This window comes from Triturus cristatus, chromosome 12 (genome assembly GCF_964204655.1).
Source record: "Triturus cristatus chromosome 12, aTriCri1.1, whole genome shotgun sequence".
NCBI lineage: Eukaryota > Metazoa > Chordata > Amphibia > Caudata > Salamandridae > Triturus > Triturus cristatus.
Window position 1 is genome coordinate 68,211,918 of NC_140595.1, and position 16,109 is coordinate 68,228,026.

A 16,109-nucleotide genomic window follows, 5' to 3' on the forward strand; every position below is an offset into this window, starting at 1 on the left:
GTAACTTTCAGGTGTAATCCATTCTTAAGAGACATGGACGCGATGTCGCTTCATCAAAGAGACATATATTTCAGATTGTTGTATATCCAGTTGATGATTTAGTCATGTCTGTTTTTGAGAATATTCTCATTGCACCATAGAGACTTTCTAACCTATGAAGTTCTTCTCTCTTCCATAGATTCTGCCTTAGAGTGAAAATATTAAAAGTATATCCTGTGTTTGTTTTTATTTTGGGCAGCAGTTACTTAGAAATTGTCATAGATGTTTAGTATCTACAAACGGCTATATGAATATATCTCTGTTTACAACCTATATCTATTTGCGTGAGACGCAACCCAGTTACAATCCAAACTAAGATGGCTGGTATATGGACATACTACTGACAATGTCCAACTGTACAAAAGTAAACAATTAATTCACACTGCCAAGTGCTCAGGCCTTGTTCTATGTTTCACTGTTATGCGTTTTGGGTCAAACAGGATGTCTGCTTGATTCCATATTACACATAATATAGTAGCTTTCCATCCTCTAATACAAGAAGAGGTCAAACCTGGAATTTGTCACAGAAAAATGGTTTGAATTTACACGTGGAGATCGACGTGGTACCATTGACGTCCACAAACCTTCTCCATTGCAAAAGGAACAAGCATTTGCAATGCAGTAGGTCTCGCATTTGCGAGAGTTTAAGCTATTGGCATTGTAAATGACAATGCCTTTTATTTATCTGCTTTGCTAGTTAACACATTAATAAAAGGCATTGTCATTTACAATGCCAATAGCTCAAACTCTTGTTAATGCGAGACCTATTCAAAGAAGCGGCCGCCATTGTCCCGGGCTGCTTCGGAAATTGAAAGCACACATGGCGCACTGAATGTTGCAGGAAAGCATGTCTTGCCTGCAGTAGGAGAAACTCTTGTGCTTTCAGATTAAATAAGATGTACTGTGTAACAACCGAAGTTAAAAGGCCAGTCCTCATGGGAGGTTACAAATGAAGACAAGGCGGCCTAATGAGCCTATTAACGAATCAGAAGCCAGTATTTACGAAGGGCAATGACACAAGCCAATGACAAATATGGGCGAAGAGTGGACTGGGATTCTATTCCATACTGCAAACTAGCATTCCGCAGAGCAGCGCATGCGCTGCCCAGGCTCGACCTCAAAAGTAGTAAAAGCACAGTAAATTTTCTGTCTCTAGGACTGTGAAATTATTGTTTAGGAGGCCCTAGTACATACACTGCAGATGTACATTGAGAATGTTGCTCCAAAGATAACACCCTTTATTGTACTGTACTGTTTTACATAATAATTGCTGAAGAACTCCTTCTTATCATAAATGTTGCAAATTATTTATCTTACTGCAGTGGGCCTTTTCTTTCAACTCCCACCCCTTTTCTTCATAGTTTACACTATCACCGGTTCTGGCATTTAGAAGACTTTTCTTTTTTTTTCCTTTAAACATTTTTATCATCTATTTACAATACATTGCATTCATTTCTAAAAACGCGAAATTAAAATGAAAACATTCTTGAAATCTAGTTAAGCATTCATTTCTAAAAACGCGAAATTCAAATGAAAACATTCTAGAAATCTAGTTAAGCAAAATATTTCTCTCTCTCATATACATGGGAATTAGGCGTCACTATTATTCATATTTTGACAAACTAACCACTGCTGCCCATGAGAATTGTGCATTCAGTCGCTGTGTGTAAATGTGGCCTGTTGTTTGTTAACATAAAAGGGCTGAACTAAAGGCGATCCGTTGTCTGGCTCGGTATTTCACGGGGTGAAATCCTTCTTCCGGTCCTCCGCCTCTTTTTCGCAGATGAATTTGTATTTATCTCCACAATGGTCATCATTCCAGAGACTCGACAGTCTTCTAGTGCCCACTGTGACGCAATCCTCTAAGTTTGCAAAGTTATCAGGTTGATTAAAGTCCCAAAATCTAAAAAAACATAAGGATCAAGAAATTTGTTTCAATTTACGAAAATGTTTGTATAACTACCTGTTAGCCAGCGATACCCATTTCATCGGCCTCAGAAGGATGAAGGGCTGAGTGAACCCAATGGAATGCAAACCTGTGGGCATGAGGCGAAACCCAGGTTTCTGAAGGGAATGCATTAGACGTCCACTGACCCACCAGACTGGACCGCCTCTGACCAGGGCTTGAGATGCAGTGAGCATTACATCTACTGAGTACAAAAGATGATTTTTTTCAAGAAGTGCACACTCCTGATTTAGATGTCTCAGTCTCATTCTTTCTGTTACCTGATGTCTAAGAGGTTTTTCCGCCCCACAGTATTGCCACAGCTCAACCTAATGGAGGCAACACTTGCACCCGCATAAGCCAGCCATGTTATGCTACGTGGCAACTGCTATGTGATTTGTGTAATGGGTTTTGTTGTTCTGTCTTATGTGTTGTGTTCTATTGTGTTGCATTGCATTATGTTTCACGTTTCAATCATGCTCAGGATGTCATGTTAGGGTTTAGACAACTCTAGGATGTCTCAAAGGGATGAATTTGGAAAGGACTGACCAGCAGAGAGAGAGAGAGAGAGAGAGAGAGAGGTGTTAAGATGGAGTAAATTAGGAAAGGAGCTCTGTTGATAGAGTGACCTTTCTCACAACGTCACTATTACACTACACGGACCACCGAGGAAAGCCTGAAGAAATTGTTAGGCTCAGCCATATCCATCACCACAGAACTACATCCCACCCCCCCCCCCCCCCTTCCTCTAATTTGACTTTTTTTCACAACTCACCATTTTTGTTCTTCTCTTGCTGCAGCCCTCCCTCCTTTACTCATACCAGCCTTGACTTTGACTACACACCTCCTGCTCCTTCTGACCAGAACTGTGTGGTTGACTTGTTCCAGTTTTTCCTTGCCTTCTGCCTGGAAGCAAATCTCCTCAATTTTGGCTTCCTTCTGGGTGAATCTTCTCCCATGGTCTTGTCAAGTTATATAAAGCCAGGAAGATGCTTTGCAGGACTGTACCGCAGGCCTGGTTCTAGAGGGTGGGCCAGGTGGGCCAGGCCCACCAAGGAATAGTCTGGCCCACCCAATGAGTACCCTGGCCCACCCTAGGCCATTTTGAACTGAAAAACGAGCGTTGTAATGCCTCACAGTGGCGTGAAGCTCCATTGGGCTCTGCCTCAGTGTTTATTTAATTATTAACACAATTGACATGTTGTACTTTCAGGCCCGGGGACAGGTGTGAAATCAGAAGGGATAGTAGCTGCTATGATATGCAAATAAAAAGCACAGACATCCTGAACACTTTCACTCACTCACACTAAAGAGGCTGCAGGCTTCCATCACAAGGTACCTAGAAGCTGCAAAAAGTGATATGACGGAAACGCTTTGCAAAGGATTTCCTTTTCCCCAAAAAAGTTTGTGAAAATGTGTTTATAATAAGCATATAGATTTACTCAGGTTTTTTTCTATTCTCTTTCTGCTGTGAGGCCATTACTATCTTGCAGCATTACATAAAAAATAAATTAATGGAAAAAGTTAAAAAAAAATATTTTATGTTTTCATTGGCTAAATGAAAAAACATTCTACTCATCATTAATTGACGCCATATTAATTTGTATGTCGATTATTACAAGTGATAGAATGATTTCTTGTGCAGGGACCTATATGCAGGGCCACTGGAATTATGTGACTGTGCAGACGTGGCATGTGTAGCATAGCTATTCATTTGCCACATAATCCATTATCTTCTGCAGAATCTGCAGATTTTTAAAAAGGTTTTTAGCTCAAACGGTTCAAAAGTTAATAAAAGCGCATCAACATGTGGTGGCGCGGAGTAGAAGGTTCTTTCCTGAGGTTGACTGGTCACCTTCTGGTTACTTATATCTATATTTAGGTGTTGAACTGGTACCAATGAGGTGCAATCTATGTCTAGTGTTAGCAAGCGTAAAAATATCAAAATAATGAACTAATACAATCACAACATGTGACGCATTATGCTGCATAGTTGGCCTTTTCTTGTTGCATAATTGTCTGTTTCTGCACATGATAAGGAGGATGCTTAAACCTGAACGTTCTGCATCTACATTTTAAAGTTCTGACAAGAAAAGTCCCTCCCCTTTTCCAAAGCCAGAATGGCATCAGAGAAAGCGAAATCTGTAGCTCTTTGGGTGGTGGTTATTGTCTTAAAAATGTCAAAAGAGGACAAATGACAACACCTAAAACATTGAATCTCTGAAATAGTTACTGGCCCGTTCAGCTTCATGGACCACCCATGCTTATTTATGGCGCACCCAGAGAAAAAATCCTAGAGCCGGGCCTGCTGTACCACCAGGGACTACCTGTCCCATGCTGCCCTGGGCCACTGAGGAGGAGGGCCCAGGGTCCAGCAACAGCGTCGAATGCAGCAGGGCTGTGCCCACGCCAAGGGGTGGACCAGCAAAGCCAGGAGAGCAGTTTTAAGTGCAGTCATCATCCCGCTGCACGGGGCGCTTTGCACCACTGAGTAGCCAGGGACTACCTGTCTCATGCTACCCTAGGCCACTGAGGAGGAGGGCCCAGGGTCCCTCAACAGCGTCGGATGCAGCAGGGCTGTGCCTGGGCCAGGGGCGGACGAGCAATGCCAAGAGAGCACTTTTTTAAGTGCAGTCTTCATCCAGCTGCTTGGGACGCTTTGCACCGCTCTGTAGCCAGGGACTACATGTCCCATACTGCCCTAGGCCATTGAGGAGAAGAGCCCAGGGTCCAGCAGTGCTGGGGGAGCACTTTCACTCGCAGCCTTCATCCCACTGAGCTGGATGTTTTGCACCACTGTGTAGCCAGGGACTACCTGTCCCATACTGCCTTGGGCCACTGAGGAAGAGGACCCAGGAGGATCCAGGAACACCAGGGGAACACTTTTAAGCGCTGGCTTCATCCTGCAGCATGGGATGCTTTGCAGCACTGTGCCGCAGGTACTGCCAGTCCCACTGAGGAGGTGGACCCAGGGTCCAGCAAAGCCAGGGTGGCGCTTCGAATTCCACATTGTGGGAAGCAACCGGGTTGTGCCCGGGCCAAGGGCATACCTGAGGCTGGGCTGGGCCATTCTTCTTGACTCCAGTTTTCTGGAGGTGCTATTGCTTTATTGATCTGCTATTGTTTCTTTGATCTGCCCCAGCACCCGAGAGGGTGAAATATAAAGCCCCGATTCCAACTAAGTCCAAACCCAATTAAGCTTTAATTTCATTCCCTGTGTGGAATGTTGGAGTGGATAGGACTTCTCCACTTAATGCGGGTGCCCCGCTAAACGAAAAAGATGCCAGGGATCAGGAAGGATGCCCCCTATATTAAAACCGTCAACCTGTGCTTTTGAGAACAGCCCAGTGAGCACTACTGTGTCTACTGCCGTGGACTTGGAGCTCTTGCAGAGGAAATTACTGGATTCTGTGAGGGGAGGTGGAATCACCGCATTCGCTAATGCTTGTGCGGTTGGGGGCTATCATTAATCATTCGTGCAGCATTACGTCAAGTCTACCTACCTCTCCTAATAGTATAGCTTCTCAACTTCCTCATGCTCTGGCACACCAGGCCTCTGCACTCTTTCCCTGAATTGCCCCCAAACAAACCCTATTTCCCAACCAATTGTTCTGTGGACAGACACCCCCCCACCCAATTTAGCACCACTACCCTTTAGAAAATCATCAGTCTCAAGTAGATATTGGGCTGAGTGATCTGGAAAGGGCCTTACACTCTGGAAGGGAATCGACTTTGGGTAAGTCCTCTAGGACCATCCACCCAGCCCCTTAGTGCTGACGTAAATAACCCCGCTAGCATTACCAGCAGCACTACGCCACTTTATGGCCAACTGGGTGATTCAATTCGGGGATCGGGGAACATGAGGGCTAGAGGAGGGGTGTTAGAATGATGTCACCATTAATTTACCACCTGACTGCTGTCCTTATGTTGCGATAATGACGAACGTCCCTCCCCGGTCTCCGCATATCACCGAGTCCCCAGACCAGTTAAAGAACAAAGTCCTCTACTGGCTTCAGGCCACATTTATCTTTACGGTCTGTAAAGCTGGTCACATTCTGTTGGCACGAAGGACTGGGTGGATTGGCCCATCTAAGAAGTCCTTTAAGGGAGATTGGGTTATTTTAAAGACTAGGTCTGCAGGCTAGATGTCCTAATCTCACCTCTTTAATTCTGTAAACATTAAGCTTCTCCCACTTGGCTTTTTCTACCGCCACCTACACCGTGTGCATGTTGCCCCTGACATTCTATTTCCTGGTCAGTCCTCCACTGGTAATCGTCTTTTTCAACTTCTCCTCTTTAATAGGTTTGCAGCCTTGAGCGACCTGCAGGTGGTTGAGTGACAATTTGACAGTTGGGGTACACCTCAGCCAATCTCCCCGGATGGCCTTACCGATAACATCCGTCCCTCTCTCTATCATAGTCATGAGCCAATGGTTTATCCTCCTGCTCCTACCCTCTTAAATCCATCTCAGGCTTTTAGGGGGTTCAGTCAATGCTGCCTGCTCCCCCCGACATAGGCATTCCACCAATAACCTCTGGTTAGGATGGGGTATGTAATATCACTTAAACAAATGAATGGCCCCAGACTGGCTCAATATTACTGAAACCTCTCAAGCCTCCAGGAAACCTGGCGTGCTGAACCAACCCATGCTGAAGGTTTCTCCTCCATATTTACTGCTGCTACTCCGTCTCCATCAGGTCGGGCCAGCGGCAGCCTGCAGATTTTAATTTCTAATTTGTTGGCTGCTATTATTAGAAGGTCTGTCACTGCCTTCCCATATTATCAGTTTGTGTTTTTATCTTTCAGAGGCGGGTCGGATCTAATGTTAATGAATTTTTATAATAACGTGTTTGATTCCACCCACTGCGATATCGTCTCCATCTGTGGATTTAAATGCTTTTTCGCATCTAAGTCACTCTAACTGTTCCATTTTATGGGCTGGCGATTTTAATATTCCAAACTCCCGGTGTCCATCAGACCTAGGACCAGCACCCACTCCCTCCAACCACGCCAGAAACCTTAGAATCATCATAGACAACAAGCTCACCATGAAATCACAAATCAATGCCGTCTCCTCTGCCTGTTTCCTCAGTTTGTGCACGCTATGTAAGATCTTCAAGAGGCTTCCCCTACACACAAGATGCACCATAACACAAGCCCTCATCACCAGCCGACCAGACTACAGCAATGCCCTCTATGTAGGGTTCGCAGCACACCTCCTATAGAAACTTCAGACCATACAGAACACTGCAGCCAGACTCATCTTTGGCCTTCCTTACAAACCCACATTACACCCCACCTCAGGAAACTCCACTGGCTCCCCGTACAGAAGAGATGCCAATTTAAGCTGATGACCCACGCACACAAGGCTCTGCACAACCAAGGACCTGCCTACATGAACCACCGCCTGAACTTTCACTAACCGTCGAGAAGACTATGCTCCGCCTCCCTTTCAATTGCCCATACTCCCCACATCTACCGCTCCTTCTCCCACAATGCAGCAAAGACCAGGAACAGCCTCCCCACACACCTCCGGATCACCTCAATTCCAGAATTCTGAATGGCCCTCAAGACCTGGCTGTTCGAATAAGCCTTCAGGGACCTGCAAGCGCCTGGATACCCTATTGGGTGATTAGCCACGCTTTATAAATGCTGATTGGATTGGAATGGAGAATGGTCTCCCTCATTTAATATCAAAAGGGGATTCAGGCAGGTCTGTGTCCTGCTGCATTCTTTTTTTCCCTTTGTAGGTCGAGCCTAGCGCAGCACGCATGTGCTGCCCTAGGAGAGGGCCTCTTGGAGCTGACCAGCACTTTTCACAAGCTCGTGCTTGGGGCTATTTTTCCTGCAATATTTTAATTGGTGTTTGCGTGCGTCTTTGTAAAAAGACAGCACGCAATTGGGTAAAGGTGGGTGCATGTCCCACCTTTCCCAACAAATTTAACCGCCCACGACCTAAGGCTTGCGGTTACGTGCAGCAGCAGCATCTGTTTGTAATTATAACCATGTGTTTGTAATTAGCGAGTTCGCTTCGCTGCTGCGCTCACTCGGCCCTGCTCCTTTCTTGCGTCTTCTATTATTCCTTCTTTCCGCCCATCCTTGCCTCCTGCCCAAAACTCTCCCCTCCCTGCCCTCCTACCATCAGTTGTTATCTACATACTTTAAACTAGTCATCGGGCTCTTTTTCGCACTTGGAAGAACTGTTAACAGGAAGCAGACCAGCGGCTGTATAGTAACCGTAACAGTATGCAAACACATACACTGCTGCCGCCAGCGTTACAAGTTACAAAATACACTACAGGGGCCGCATTTAAAGGTATAAAATAAACTGCATAGTAAAAATGCACAGAATAACACGCAAACGAGGTCACATAACGGATATAGGTATGGCTTACACACACCGGGCCTTTCTTCTGGGCAAACGCTTGCTCCTGCTGCTGGCGCACCCCTCCACAGCTCATCTGCCCGGTCACTTCTCACTGCTCACCTATGCTGGGGGCCATCCATCTTGAGAGGGCCGCATCCGCCCTCTGCTCCCCGCCCTGTTGATTCCAGCGCCCCGCAGTCTCTCCGATGCCCCGGAGGGTCACCTGGGTCGTGGCTCTCGCTGCAGGTCCCACGTCTTTTCACATCACTGCCTGTGCCTCTTAGCCTGCAAGGCCCGGGCTGATGCACTCACCACTGCCACTCTGGTCTCGGCCCGTCACCGACCACCAAGTCCAGGTGCCACTGTCCGCCAGTCGCTTCTGCCGCCGCTCGTGACCTCAGAGAGGCACGAGATCATCTCATTCCCTCGATCCACCAGGTACTCCCACAGTCCCTGGAATCCGCTCCACAAGCCGCCTCTCTCTCGGCTCCGATGAGCGCCGCCATCTGGTGAGAGCAGCGTTGTTTTCCGCGGCTGCACTTGCCTAGTTATTTTCGGTGCAGCTGCATATTACAACCTCTACCTCTCCCTTCAGCTCTGGGCATGTTTGGGGGCCCTCAGAGTTCAATTTTTCGCTTGAGGGGGGTCAGGATGGAGCTTGATGGCGGTCGGCCAGACGGAGCTCTTGAGCACCACTGCTCACTCCATCACCACCAGGCCACGCCCCCGAGAGAGAGGGAGATGTTATAGCCACAGCCACATTGCTCTCAGCTAGTCGTAGCAGGAGAATGGCCGTGATTGCCTGCCAAAATATGGAAGCATGTGCATCTTTACAGCATACATGTACTACCGTGCAAGGAAACCTCCTGTCTGAGTAGCTCTCAATTCATCAGGGGTAAATGACCTATTGGCAACTCTTGGAAACTGCATACACGTCCACCATAACCACTTCAAACAATACAACCGGTTCAACATTGGGTGTTGTATGCAGAAAGAGTATGGTGGACAACAGAAGAGGATCAGGTGCCAGCACTAAAACACGAGTGCAGCCAACGCAGCATTAGAGCATTGAGAGCTATGCGCACACCCCGCCGCAAACAACACAAACCGTAACAACTACACCTAGCTCACATGACAGCACAACCACGGAAGACCATGAAGGGGTACCCTACGTCCATACACAAAGCAGCTCATGGTAAAGGAAATACCTGAATTTGTCTTCACACATATGGATAGAGAACTAAACATGCAAGCTGGAACAAATGGGGCTGCATAAAAGCAGACCACTTGTAAGAAACTGGAGCCTTAGGCTCCCTAGAGAAAACAGCAGAAAGGTCACAATTAGAAACAGGACAGTTTTTGCCATACTGTGACACGTAGAAACATGAGGAAGATATAAAGAACACTGGAAGAGACAGAACATGCTAGAACTAATACTCGTAGCAGATCGATGAAGAGGAATCATAGCTGCATCATCTACAGCCCTATATATGGACAACCACAAGCCACGAACTAAAACTACACAGAAGCGGGAACCGGACTGCGAAATTTAACTCACAGATAAAATGTAGGAAGATGTAGGAAGAGGTCCTCACACTTATTTGCCGAGCATCTTGTAATACGAGATTTAGGCTGATTCAATTTAACACGCATAATACATATATTATAGCAGTGATCCTTCATAGAAGGGACCCCACAGAAAAAAACAGAAGGCCCATAGTGCAAGCAAGATCAACATATTACCAAATGAGGTGAGATTGCTCAAGGGTGCAGGAATATTGGAAGTGAGTGATAAACAGGTACAGCGGATATACACACACAAAACTGGCATTAAAACCATAAACAAGCATTTTGCAAATAGGAGTTTAGCCTAACTAAACACAAGATAAAAACAAGGTTGAAACATTTCACAGTCCTACTGGCAAAAAGAAGAATAACCATAAATTGGTTAAGTCCTTACTGCGAGAGCGGTGGACCTCGGAGCTGGGGAACCGGGTCGAGTCTCAGCAAGGACGCTCAACTTCATGTGATTCTGTGCAAATCACTTAATCTCCCCGCGCCTAACAAAAACAAGCATTGGCATGGCCAATAGGACTCACCTTTGGGACCTTATAAGTGTTTAGCCCTGCAACAGTTGATGTTGTTGCACCAAGGATATTGTGCTGCATAACTAAATAGTTATAAGGTCCCAAAAGCGAGACCTATTGGCTATGCCAATGCTTGTTATCAATGGAGTGGATGGTGCCCTGCAGACTCTTCAGGCCAATTCACCTATAGTTGTTGGACGTTCGGTCCCAGGGCTTTCGAATGCAGATGACATGGTCTTAAAATGTTTGGGTGTTGTCGGTCTGCAGAGACTGATGGACACTTTTGCAGACTTTATGAAGGCTAGGAAATTAATGATCAATATAGCTAAAACATTTACGATGACGTGTGGTAGAAACATCCAGAAGTGTAAAATATTTTTTATCAAGGGCTTTCCCATCGTAAAGCTCAATTAATTTTGCTACTTAGATATCCTTTTCACTAACAATGGTTTATGGACTTAACATATTTAAAAATCTCGATCGAAAATTAGTACAGTGTGCGAGGGAATGTTTAGGTTCTCCCGTAAACTTAGCAGTCGACCTATTAGGGAAATAGTCAAAATTTACAAAGCAAGAGCCCTTTCTGCTGCTATGTATGGAGGGGGCCTGAGAGGTTATTCTTCTTGTTGTCCTCTTCAAGTGGAAGATAATGCTTCCACCCCTCTTCAGCCAGGATAGCTTGATTCCGGTGGCATGGAGAGCACGGGACTCACGTCTGAGCATACACGTCCCACTCGGGGTGACAAATGCAAAAACAACAGTTGATGGACAGAATGCAGAACAATGTCATACATTCACCCCAGGACCTGGCCTGGCAGTTCGGGCTGGACTGTTCCCATGGGGCACAGGGTCAAGACTGATTTGCATATGGCTGGGTCCAAACTGGAATGGCATGGTGAGCAAAAAAATTATGGATTTAGGCCCAGATCTCTGTACTGGGGTGAATGTATGACATTGTTCTGCATTCTGTCCATCAATAGTTCTTTTTGCATTTGTCACCCCGAGTGGGACGGGTATGCTCAGACGTGAGTCCTGTGCTCTCCATGCCACTGGAATCAAGCTATCCTGGCTGAAGAGGGGTGAAACCCCGAAACCGGTCCTAGGATGCTTGTTTCCAGTCCAGGGAGGACCTGGCCTGGCAGTTCGGGCTGGACTGTTCCCATGGGGCACAGGGTCAAGACTGATTTGCATATGGCTGGGTCCAAACTGGAATGGCATGGTGAGCAAGAAAATTATGGATTTAGGCCCAGATCTCTGTACTGGGGTGAATGTATGACATTGTTCTGCATTCTGTCCATCAATAGTTCTTTTTGCATTTCTTACCCCAAGTGGGACGGGTATGCTCAGACGTGAGTCCCGTGCTCTCCATGCCACTGGAATCAAGCTATCCTGGCTGAAGAGGGGTGAAACCCCGAAACCGGTCCTAGGATGCTTGTTTCCAGTCCAGGGAGGACCTGGCCTGGCAGTTTGGGCTGGACTGTTCCCATGGGGCACAGGGTCAAGACTGATTTGCATATGGCTGTGTCCAAACTGGAATGGCATGGTGAGAGCAAATAAATGATGGATTTAGGCACAGATCTCTGTACTGGGGTGAATGTATGACATTGTTCTGCATTCTGTCCATCAATAGTTCTTTTTGCATTTGTCACCCCGAGTGGGACGGGTATGCTCAGACGTGAGTCCTGTGCTCTCCATGCCACTGGAATCAAGCTATCCTGGCTGAAGAGGGGTGAAACCCCGAAACCGGTCCTAGGATGCTTGTTTCCAGTCCAGGGAGGACCTGGCCTGGCAGTTTGGGCTGGACTGTTCCCATGGGGCACAGGGTCTAGACTGATTTGCATATGGCTGGGTCCAAACTGGAATGGCATGGTGAGCAAAAAAATTATGGATTTAGGCCCAGATCTCTGTACTGGGGTGAATGTATGACATTGTTCTGCATTCTGTCCATCAATAGTTCTTTTTGCATTTGTCACCCCGAGTGGGACGGGTATGCTCAGACGTGAGTCCCGTGCTCTCCATGCCACTGGAATCAAGCTATCCTGGCTGAAGAGGGGTGAAACCCCGAAACCGGTCCTAGGATGCTTGTTTCCAGTCCAGGGAGGACCTGGCCTGGCAGTTTGGGCTGGACTGTTCCCATGGGGCACAGGGTCAAGACTGATTTGCATATGGCTGGGTCCAAACTGGAATGGCATGGTGAGCAAAAAAATTATGGCTTTAGGCCCAGATCTCTGTACTGGGGTGAATGTATGACATTGTTCTGCATTCTGTCCATCAATAGTTCTTTTTGCATTTGTCACCCCGAGTGGGACGGGTATGCTCAGACGTGAGTCCCGTGCTCTCCATGCCACTGGAATCAAGCTATCCTGGCTGAAGAGGGGTGAAACCCCGAAACAGGTCCTAGGATGCTTGTTCCCAGTCCAGGGAGGACCTGGCCTGGCAGTTCGGGCTGGACTGTTCCCATGGGGCACAGGGTCAAGACTGATTTGCATATGGCTGGGTCCAAACTGAAATGGCATGGTGAGCAAAAAAATGATGGATTTCGGCCCAGATCTCTATACTGGGGTGAATGTATGACATTGTTCTGCATTCTGTCCATCAATAGTTCTTTTTGCATTTGTCACCCCGAGTGGGACGTGTATGCTCAGACGTGAGTCCCGTGCTCTCCATGCCACTGGAATCAAGCTATCCTGGCTGAAAAGGGGTGAAACCCCGAAACCGGTCCTAGGATGCTTGTTTCCAGTCCAGGGAGGACCTGGCCTGGCAGTTCGGGCTGGACAGTTCCCATGGGGCACAGGGTCAAGACTGATTTGCATATGGCTGGGTCCAAACTGGAATGGCATGATGAGCAAAAAATGATGGATTTAGGCCCAGATCTCTGTACTGGGGTGAATGTATGACATTGTTCTGCATTCTGTCCATCAATAGTTCTTTTACAGGAAAGAAAAGAGGGCTCTTGTTGAGTCCAAAAATCAACAATTGTCTCTAATTTGTCGGGCACCGTACCTGAGGGCCTCCAATTGTATCTTTCCTAAGTGAGCAACACTCAACACCGCTTTGTTTTTACAAGGTGGCGGCTGAGCATAGTAAACCACCTTGTTACCTTCCCCATTACGAATCACTGGCACAGAGGCCCAGTACCATGCCAATGTAATTTATTTCTTTATTTATAAAGTGTTATATGGCGCGAACAAGATACCGAAGGATATCAGAGCGCTTTACAATAAGTTGGTAGAGAGGACAAAATGAAATATACACAGCAATTGTGTAAAGAAAATAATAAATAAATAAAATAAAAAACAATGATAAACAGTAAGCAATGGTACACATAAAAGGTATAATATTATGCAGACGATCCGATCCGTGACTGTTAGTTGTGCCATGGGGCTAGGAACACAGAGACAGCCGCCTTATGAGTGCCACAACTGCTTATGGTAGGAAATTGCTCATTAAGAATCTTTTGGATTTTGGTTTAACCCCTTCCCCACTCATGACGGAACCACTCCGTCATGAGCCACGGTCGCCGTGTGCTCATGACGGAGTGGTTCCGTCATGCTGCGGCCGTTGGCGGCCGCGCCGTCCACGCGGCGCTAATTCCCCTCCTGTGCGGGCGATTAGCGCAGTGGGCGGAGTCATGACGGAACCACTCCGTCATGAGCACAGCTCAACCGCGGCTCATGACGGAATCACTCCGTCATGAGCCGCGGTGCCCCCAAACCCCCCCCAGCGCTGCGGCGGAATTCCCGCCGCAGTGAAAGGGTTAAAAGCCGTCGTCGAGGCGAGTCTGCGTACATCCGGAGGAAGAGAGTTCCATATTTTAGGCGCAGCGCCAGAGAAGGCTCGGTGACAAGTTCTCTTTTTGCTATGGGTGATAGGTTTCAGGAGGAGAGTAGAGGCGCTTCTAGATGCCCTCACCCCACAGGATAATTCAAGTTTTTGCGCTAGATAAGTGGGAGTATTGTAGGGAAGGGCTTTGTGCGTCAGGATTGCAATCTTTAGCTGGATTCGTGCTTCAAAGGGTAACCAGTTGAGAGATTTAAGGACTGGGAATATGTGCTCATTTCGTTTGGAGCCTGTGATCAGTCTTGCAGCAGAGTTCAGCGAGGCCCTAAGTGGAGCCAAGGCGTATTTAGGAAGACCACAGAGAGTTGCACTGCCATAGTCTAACCTTGGTAAGACAAGAGCTTGTACCACCTGCTTGAAATCCTTTTGTGGCAGGAAGGGTTTGATCATTCTGAATGTCCTCATCAGGTGGTTCGCTCCCTTACAGACATTGCTGATATGAGTCTTCATACTCAGGTGCTTGTCCACTGTGACTCCGAGCGATTTGGCTGAGTCTCTGATGATCAGAGTACAGTTGAGAGCCGTGAGGTGAGGCAACCAGAGATCGATCTTGGGGGTGTGGTTCGGCGGGGAGATGAGCAAGAATTCCGTTTTGGAAGCGTTGAGCAGGAGATGGTTCTCGGTTAACCAATTTTGGGTCGACGTGAGGATAGAATTTAGTGAGATGATGTTGTCCGGGGATGAAATTTTCAAATAGAGTTGTGTGTCGTCGGCATACATGTGGAAGAGAATATTCATAGAGTTAAGTAAGTTAGTAAGAGGTTCCAGGAAAAGGTTGAAGAGGCTAGGAGAAAGGGCCGATCCTTGGGGGACCCCCATAAGTACTGGGGAGGGCTGAGAGAGAGAGTGGTTTGCCTTGAATCTTTGAGATCTGTGGAGAAGTAAGGATGAGAACCAGTGGAGCACCCGATCCGAGAAACCCAGTCTGTTCTGTAGGATGGATAGGAGAATGTCATGATTGACCGTATCAAATGCAGGGGAGAGGTCAAGGAGGATCAAGAGGCAGGATTAGTTTTTGTCAAGCATTTTCAGGATGTCATCAAAAATGTGCTGTGACCACTCCGGAAACCGGATTGATGATGGTCTAAGAGTTGGTAGGTCTCAATGTGAGCACAGAGCTGGGATTGGACACATTTTTCAAGAAGTTACGCTAGGGTGGAGATGTTGGAGATAGGACGGAAGTTATTGAGATCTGATTTGTCAGCGTTGAGTTTTTTTTAGAATAGGTGAGACCTGGGCTGATTTTAGGCAGTCGGGGATCAAGCCTTGAGATAAGGAGGTGTTTACAATCGTGGTCCAGGTGGGGATGAGAGTGCTCTTGATCTCTTTGAAGATGGCTGGAGGCAGCGGGTCCCCGAAGTGGTTAGACGGGTTGATAGTCTGGAGAATTTTTTCAATGTCATTTTCACTAAAAGAGGAGAAGGAGCCCTATGAAGCATTGTTCTTAGCGTCAACGACGGTCGGGATACGCTTTTCAGGGAAGTCAGAGGGCGAGGCAGCTAAAGAAGGGGGCAATAGGGCCTTCTTAGAGGCGAGGTCCATGGAGATGAATCGGGATTTCTCCGTGAAGAAAGTGTCAAATTCCTCGCAAGAGGGTGGTTTGCCATTCAAATCAGAGAGGCTTGGAGCAGTAACAGATTGCTGTTTGACAAGTTCAAAGAATTTCTTGGGGCGATTTGCCGCTTGATCTAGTTGTAATCTGAAGTAGTCAACCTTAGCTTTCTTGATCTGTTTGTTGTAGAGGCCTCTGACAACTCTTAGAAGTTTTAGTTGTTCCGAGGAAGGATTGGAACGCCAGGATCTTTCAGCTGCTCTAAGATTGCGACGGTC

General features: G+C 46.9%; 1 protein-coding gene across 1 annotated transcript in view; it reads right to left on the reverse strand.

The window, feature by feature from the left end:
- Positions 1-1,254: 1,254 nt before the first annotated feature.
- Positions 1,255-16,109, reverse strand: part of LOC146772517 (lectin BRA-3-like) — a 32,046-nt gene continuing 17,191 nt past the window's right edge. The window contains exon 6 of the mRNA XM_085637989.1: positions 1,255-1,942. Coding sequence (XP_085494115.1) covers positions 1,777-1,942 — 166 coding nt within the window. The 3' untranslated portion in view covers positions 1,255-1,776. The remainder of the gene's footprint in view (positions 1,943-16,109) is intronic.